This window comes from Myotis lucifugus, unplaced genomic scaffold, assembly GCF_000147115.1.
Source record: "Myotis lucifugus unplaced genomic scaffold, Myoluc2.0 scaffold_626, whole genome shotgun sequence".
Taxonomy (NCBI): domain Eukaryota; kingdom Metazoa; phylum Chordata; class Mammalia; order Chiroptera; family Vespertilionidae; genus Myotis; species Myotis lucifugus.
The window spans coordinates 150,439-158,424 of NW_005871674.1; the positions used below are offsets into that span (position 1 = coordinate 150,439).

The 7,986-nt window shown below is 53.5% G+C and overlaps 1 protein-coding gene across 4 annotated transcripts in view; it reads left to right on the forward strand.

The window, feature by feature from the left end:
- Nucleotides 1-7,986, forward strand: part of KDM2B (lysine demethylase 2B) — a 106,498-nt gene that overhangs the window by 42,052 nt on the left and 56,460 nt on the right. For all 4 annotated transcript variants that reach the window (XM_023746078.1, XM_014447207.2, XM_006104972.3 and 1 more), the window contains exons 7-8: nucleotides 1,562-1,655; nucleotides 2,673-2,826. In XM_023746078.1, coding sequence (XP_023601846.1) covers nucleotides 1,562-1,655; nucleotides 2,673-2,826 — 248 coding nt within the window. The remainder of the gene's footprint in view (nucleotides 1-1,561; nucleotides 1,656-2,672; nucleotides 2,827-7,986) is intronic.

Sequence of the window (7,986 nt, forward strand, 5' to 3'; positions counted from 1 at the left end):
GACTGCCAGCCCTGAGCCCCGTACACCTGAATGTGAGGTGCACAAGGCAGCCAGAGGGAGGGGGCGCTTGGAGCCCTACAGCCTCCTCAGCCAGCTCAGCCCCACCCTTTATTATCTCCACTCAGCTCCATGCTGGCTCCTCCTCCCTGCCCATCCCCGCCCCGTTCCTCCCCTCTTCCCCAAACCAAGGAAAACCAAAGTGCTCCAGGGAAAAGAGGTCAGTGGGGTAAGCATGTGTGTGTGGGCCTCTGGAGGTGCCAAGATGCGTGAGCGTGAGCTCCGGGGGGGGGGGGGGTCCTGCCCTGTCCATGCCGCCAGTGGCTCTTGTGGGAAGCGGTGGATGGGAGGGAGGAGACCCTGCCACCCCTCGTCTGCCAGGTCTGGAGTTGGAAGCCTGCTCCGTTCTCCCTCCTCCTTAAGCACTGCCTCCCTGTAGGAGGGCGGCATATTCCGGGAGGAGGGAGGAGACTGGGGAGTTCCTGTAAGGAAGGGCTCAGAAGGGGGCTCCTGAAGGCACTCCCCCAGCCCAGGCTTTTAAAGCCCAGACACTCCCTCCCCCCCCCCAACCCCCTGCCTGTCCACCCCCAGGGTCTTCTCTTAATCCCTTTACCTTTTTTAAGCAGCTTTATTGAGATATAATTCACATACCATTCATCCACTTAAAGTGTACAATTCAGTAGTTTGTAGTGATGTTTACAGAGTTGTGCAAGCACAATCAATTTGGGAACATTTTTATCACCCCCAAATGGAACCCTGTACCCTTGAGCAGTCACACCCATCCCTGGCCACTACTGATCTGTCACTCTTGTCTCTGTAGATTTGCCTCCTCTGGACATTTCATCTAGGTGGAATCATACACAGTATGGTCTTCTGTGGCTGGTCCCCCTGAACTTTTAGCTTCTTTGCTTACTTCGCAGTCCGTTCAGTTGGTCTTGCCATTTAACTTTTCCCTGTGCAGTGCTCCAAGAGTGCCCCACCCCTAAGGGCAGGGTCCCATTTCTCTAAGAGCCATGCCTCGCTCTGGGCTGCAGCGCTGGTTGGCTCTCAGTAAATGATTGTTGAATGAATGTGGAGATGAATGGGGACTGGTAATTGGCAAGCCACGCAGGTGGTTTACAACTGAATTCCAGGGCGCCCAGCTGCTGCAGAGGGGGCCGGCAGCCGGGGCGCGCTCTGGATAGAGGAGTTTCTAAGGAGCAGAGAGGAAGACTCTTACTTGGGTAGGAGCGTGGGTGAGGCAAGAGCAGAAGCCTGCGAGGAAGGACTCCAGTGGCCCGTGGGTTGCCAGCTCTCTTGTGGGAACCTGAAAACAAAAGTGCCTCCCCCAGCCTTTGGGGAGCAGGTGGCCAGTGCTTGAGATTGGTCACCTGATTACAGGGGCTTCCCCCAGGGGGAACTCCGATTCAATTTGGGTTTAAAAAAAAAAAGAAAAGAGAAGGAAATTCCCCAGTGTCAGCGTTTATAAGCGGGCGGCAGGTCAAACATCTCCCAAGTTGTTTTCTCACCTCCTGTGATTCAGGCGTTGACTCGCTTTCTCTGCTGCCCTGCTTCTGCGCTGCAGGTACTGTCTGATGAGCGTGAAAGGTTGTTTCACTGACTTCCACATCGACTTTGGAGGCACTTCCGTTTGGTACCATGTTTTCCGGGGTGGGAAGGTGAGTCCAGTCGAACCTCTTCACCTCTGTGTACCTCTCCGGCTGTCTGCACGGCAGGGCTCGCTCACCTTTCCCCTGTCTTCCGCCCCCTCCTCCAGCCAGTCCCTGCTCTGTGAGTACTTTCAGAGCCTCTTGGTCCCGTTGGGGCCACCTCCTTACTCTTGTCTTCTTCTGGCAGGAAAGACCAAGGTCACCCCACCCCTTTTGTATCACATCCGGTCACCCGTTCCCGCTTGTTCACCAGTCTGGTGCTCTCAGCACCTTAGGCCAGATTGGAACTCCAGGTTTTGGTTCCCAAGAAGCCGCAGCATTCATTCCCCTCAGCTCCAGGGCTGAGATCTTTTAACGTAAACGCCAGTTGCCAGCATCACCTGCTCCCAAGAACATTTTACATCAGGGACAGACGTCACCCAGAGAACGGCCGTTTGGGACCTGCGTGTGTTTAGGATGCTCCTGCTGTGTTTGCTTCTGTGAGCATCCACGTGGGGACGTAGGCGTCCCTCAGGGATGTAGGCGCTCCCTGAGAATCCGGGTGTGCCCCCCTGCTTGTCTGGGTCTCTTGTCAGGAGAAATTCTGGCTAGGATGTCATCCCGCTTGGTTCCAGATGTTTTTCCTCCCTCTCCCGAGTGAGCATCAACTGGGTTTATTTATTGGGCCGTTTTATCACACACCTTCGGAAATTGCTCTTCTTCTCCTTCCCCCACCTTCCTGACAAGCCTGTGGCTCAGGAGAAAGAATGTTCCACGGAATCCATTAAGTCTTCCCACCCTGGTGTTGCGTTTGGAACAGGGATTCCCTAAAGGCGTGTAAAGGATATCCCTGAAGGGCGGCACAGCCCTCCCTTCACCCCAGAGACCCTTTGGGCCTGGGCCTGGGGGGACCCCTGGGGATGGGTCCCCCCCCCCACCTCCCCTCTCCCAGGCAGGTGGGGCTGTCCCCTTGGGCTGTGGCGGAGGCTGGAAGAAACCAGAGCCTTGGCCTGGATCTTCAGCTGACTACCTCCTTTTCTTCCCAAGATCTTTTGGCTGATTCCTCCAACCCTGCACAACTTGGCGCTGTACGAGGAGTGGGTGCTGTCAGGCAAACAGAGTGACATCTTCCTGGGAGACCGTGTGGAGCGCTGCCAAAGAATTGAGCTGAAACAGGGCTACACGTTTTTCATCCCTTCCGGTAGGTTCCAACAAGGCTGGCGCTGAGCTCGCGTGTTCCCGCGTCCCTGCGGCTTCAGCCAGGGTTTTTAGGCTAAGCGACCGGGTTTCTCCGGGCCTCCTGGCCATTGGCAGCCCCTGAGAGGAGAGGCTTCGGGCTGCAGGGAAAAACAGCCGTTTTTCTCTCAAATCTTCCCTGTATCTCTCTGCCTGTGGGCCAGAATTCTCTCCCGGGGGAACGCCCAGGGCCCTCCCTCAGGACTTCCTGCAGGGAGGTTTCTGGGTGATAGCGTGGCCTGTGGAGGGGGGGAGGGGTCAGGTGTGACCCTGAGGACTCTGAGGCAGGCCCTGGGAAGGGCAGACCTGGGTCATTGGGGAAGGACCCAGAGTGGCAGCCTCCTTCCGGAAGAACAAGATGAGATGTAATCAGTGGCGGCTCTCACCCTTAGACTCCCCCCTCCAAAACCAAAATTAACTCCACAGCTACAGCAGAGGGTAGTAATTAAGAGCATCAGCCCCGGAACCAGACTGTATGGCCTTAGTTCAAATTCCGGCTCCGCTGTTTACAGGCCGTGACTTCACAGAAGTGACTTAACCTCTGTGTGGCTCAGTGTTCTTATCTGTATAATGGGAATAAGATTTTCCAAGGTGGTTGTGAGGACTGAGTGAGTGAAGGCCTACTTGCCTAACGCATTTTGGAGATGGACTGAGGGCTTTTGGCCAGTTCTAGGCTGAGTCCCTGGTGGATGTGGCAGATGACCTAGGAGTCTGGGAGTACGCTCTTAGGCTGCATTCATAGAAGAATTTTACCCAGGATGGAGGCGGGTGACAATCCCACCGTGTAGAGCAGGGGTCCTCAAACTACGGCCCGCGGGCCACATGCAAATACAAATATTGTATTTGTTCCCGTTTTGTTTTTTTACTTCAAAATAAGATATGTGCAGTGTGCATAGGAATTTGTTCATAGTTTTTTTTTAAACTATAGTCCGGCCCTCCAACGGTCTGGGGGATAGTGAACTGGCCCCCTGTTTAAAAAGTTTGAGGACCCCTGGTGTAGAGTGAAGGCATCAGGTCACATGTGGGAGGTTGGGTCTCTCTTGATTATACTTTGGAGGGTAAGTTGAGCTGGAGAGAGAGCAGTCTGGGTACCACACCAGATGAGATGAATCTGAAGCAGGAGTTGGGTTGTTTTACCCAGGGAAGTGAAGGTATATGATAATGCAGTCAGCCAATTGAAGGATTGTTTCCTGGATGGAGAGGTAAAGCCAAGTGGCATTGGGAGGACTGGTTCTGCTAGGTAGTGAGTTCCCTGTTCCTGAAGGGACAGTTGGGATTTGTCATGTTCTCAGAGACGGGGCAAATGTGGTTCCCAGGGGTTGACTTCATGGACCAACACGGGGAAGAAAAAAAGTTGAAATCTAATTATAAGGTTACTAACTGGTAGTTTTGCTAAAGGTGGGCATTAGTTAAAAAAAAACAAGAACCCGGAATCTACTTTTACTGGTATTTCATGAAAGGAAGACTATTCTGACACTAAAAATGTTGAAAGTACATAATTTCAGAATCAAGGACAGCTCTTTAAATTGGATAGTGTTGAGTTTATGAAAATTTACACCTTCTCCATCCATGGACTTGGCCTTCCCCTCTGGCTGCACCTGCCCAGGTGAACTACAGTTAATAGTAATAATAACTGGTATTGCTGAGCAACAAATATTTTATATTTTTGTTGTCTCTGCAAGCAGGTAAGAAAAAACATCTCACCCATAGCCCCCCCCCCTTTTTTTTTTAAATAAAGAATGTTCCTGAGGCCCAGAAAAGTGAACAAACTAGCCCAAGGTCACACAGTTAATAAGTGACAGTCAGGCCAGGTGTGTGTCGTTTCAGAGCCCACCTGGTTCCCTGTTAGCCTGGAAGTCAGCAGGTTTGGGATGTAGTCCCCCTTCTCAGCTATATGACTTTGGGAGAATTATTTGCTCATTTAACGCACTTTCTTTTTGTTAATTTTTTTTTAAATATATTTTATTGATTTTTTTTTACAGAGAGGAAGGGAGAGGGATAGAGAGTTAGAAACATCGATGAGAGAGAAACATTGATCAGCTGCCTCCTGCACACTCCCCCCTGGGGATGTGTCCGCAACCAAGGTACATGCCCTTGACCGGAATCGAACCTGGCACCCTTGAGTCCGCAGGCTGATGCTCTATCCACTAAGCCAAACCGGTTAGGGCTAACGTACTTTCTTAAGGGTCCACTTGGCAGTCCAGAAGGTGCTGGGGAGGATGTGAGATTCTCTCTGTCCTGAGCGAATGCCTAGCAGGTCGCAGCCAGGGTGGTGGAGCCTAGTATGAGGATCTCAGAAGGATGCTGGGGTCAGTGACTTTGCCTGAAAGTATTTCCCATTCTTGCTCTATAGTAAGAACTACCCAAAAATTCATGGTAGCTCCAAATGTTTCTGAGCCTCAGGTAAGCCTGAGAAACTGTAACAGCAGCTGCTTATTAGCGTCAGTTGGCTTGGACCTCTGATGATCCATCTGTAAAATGGGTACAGGGCAGTGCCAGGGAGGCAGTGAAGCAGGCTGGAAGTGAGGCAGAGGAGGGTGGAAACTGGGCAATTGCTGCTCAGCTACAACTAGGTAGGGTCAGGCGGGAGTGGGGCCCGGTGGGCCCATCTTCTCATTTATCTTGGGAAGGAAGCAATTGAGATTGTCCTGTAAATTTTCCCCATTTTTGTAACGTGTGTGTGAGCGGTCCAACTGAACACTCCCCTGACTCCCGATGCAACCCATGGCCTGCCAGCTACCAGGTCCCACAGAATTGAGGCCCTTCATGCTTCATCCTGGCAAACACAGACCTGGCTCAGCATGGAGGCAGGTCGATGCAGGGGAAAGAAGCAGGTGTGGGCGTCTGTGAGGTGCCCCTGAGTTCTCTGACCTTGGGTTTTACCCCTGCAGCAGCCACAAAGATAGGCAAATGTGTGTCGGGCGGGAGCCTTTGGATTCTGAATTCTGAACATCTACCTTGTAGGCGAGACTCCATGTGTCCCTGCTGTCCTCCTTGGCTCCCTCAGGCCCCAGAGAACACCTGTGTCAGTAGGTTTTTGTGGGTCGCCTGCTTTCCTTCCACCAACTGGATCTGTCCCTTGTCGCGTGGCCTGAATAGCCTCTGTTATTGCCTTCATATTGTCGGTGACTCTGGCCTGGGAGCAGGAGGCGGATGACTGGGCTGGCCCAGTCATCGCCAGGGACACCTGCTCTCTCCTGCTTCTTGGGGTGCGGCCAGAGAGACGCCATAGAGAGGGTGGGTACGGATGGGGCTCAGGAACAATATTATTCGCCCTCACTGATTCTTCTGGAGGTAATCGTTTCAGTAATGAAGCCAACGTGTGGAGGCACTCGGCAGAGACTCTAATCCAGGGGAGGCCGCCTGACCCACCTTTGAGGCCCTGGCTTGGGGAGGGACAAAGAGCAGGTAGAAGCCTTCACCTGCTCGAGTGGGAGAATGACGGGGAGTACAGGTTCCCCGCTTCCCTACGTGCAACAGCACCTCTCTTCTTTGCCCTCTTTGCTCACACGTGAGAGTAACAGATGTCAGTCAGGTGTGTCTACGATGCCACCTGCCAGGAGAGCAGGGAGAGGTGGGGGCTGCTCAGAACCATTCACATGGGCACCGTGCTCTCCAGAGCCCTGCAGGGCAGACAAGGCCCCCGTGGACATCGGCCGCAGTTGCTCAATGGAGTGAGTTCTTGCTCACCAAGTTGCCCATACGGAGGTGGTGGCCGAGAGAGGGGCAGTCAGGTGCTCCGGGTCACAGGATAAGTCGGCACTGGGGACAGCCTCTAACTCAAGCCCCCGGACCTGGCCTTTCTTTAGGGCAGTAGGTGGGTACACCAGGCGCATAGGAACAGGGACCAGAAATCTTTGTGCCTGTTCAGGCTTCACCCCACCACGTGCATCCACAGAAACCCTGTGCTCCTAGGTTCAGTGGTAGGAAATACTGCTTAAATCAGGGGTGGGCAAACTTTTTGACTCGAGGGCCACAATGGGTTCTTAAACTGGACCGGAGGGTCGGAACAAAAGCATGGATGGAGTGTTTGTGTGAACTAATATAAATTCAAAGTAAACATCATTACATAAAAGGGTACGGTCTTTTTTTTTTTTAGTTTTATTCATTTCAAGCGGGCCGTAGTTTGCCCAAGGCTGGCTTAAATAATGCCGATGATGGTAACAGCAGCAAAGGTAATAATGTGGCTCCACTTGGTAGAAACATACAAATGTTGATGAGAAAATCAGGTGACACACGGCTGAAGCGGAGAGGCTGAGCAGATGGGGACACTGAGACTTTAAAGGCATCCGCACACAGGGGGTAGGTACAGGGGGAGGGGACAGCGACCCAGGTGGCTCGACAAGGGCACACCAGCAGGCAGAGCTGCTCCCGCTGCCTCCCCAGAGCCAGAGATGCAGGGAGCTAGCAGCACAAGCAGGTGACATAAAAGCCTTCATTCCTGTGTTCTTGGCAGGCAGTCTTTCCCTGTTCTCCCCCCATGACTGCCAGCGCTGTCCCGCTGCCATCAGTGGCCTGTACCACTCTCCTCCCAGGGCACCTTTGCCTGGGCAGCGGGGACTGGCATGTGTTTGCTCAGGGGGAGCGAAGAGGCTGGAACAGCTTCCGCAGCACCTGGCTGGGGATCCTGGCTTGCCCCTTGCCTGTCCCCGGTCCCCTCTGCTCCTCCTGTGTCTTTCACCGTGACTCTCCGACTCTGCCTGTCCTCGCTGCCTGAGTGTCTTGTTTCTCTGCGTTCCTCTCCCTCTGCATTTGCAGGCCTGTCTCCCGGGACCCGCAGGCCTGCCCTAAGCCTTTGATGCAGTGACAGTGCAGCGGAGCGGTTAAAAAACGGAGGCGCTGTCACTTACCGGCTGTGTCTTCATTCAGCAAGTGACTTAGCTTCTCTCAGCCTCGGTGTCAGCATCCTAAGTGGGAGTGGATCGTATGTTACCTGCCCCACAGACCTGAGCTGTCCCTACGGTAGCCAGGAGCCACACGCAGGTGCGGCGAGCACTTGAAATCGGGCCAGTCCGAGAGTCGCTGACGGAATTTGGGGGCCTGCTTGGTCTCTGGCCTTTATGGACCGAGTGGAGGCCAACCCCCTGGGTTCCAGTCCTGCTAAGAGACTTTCTTTTCTCTGCCT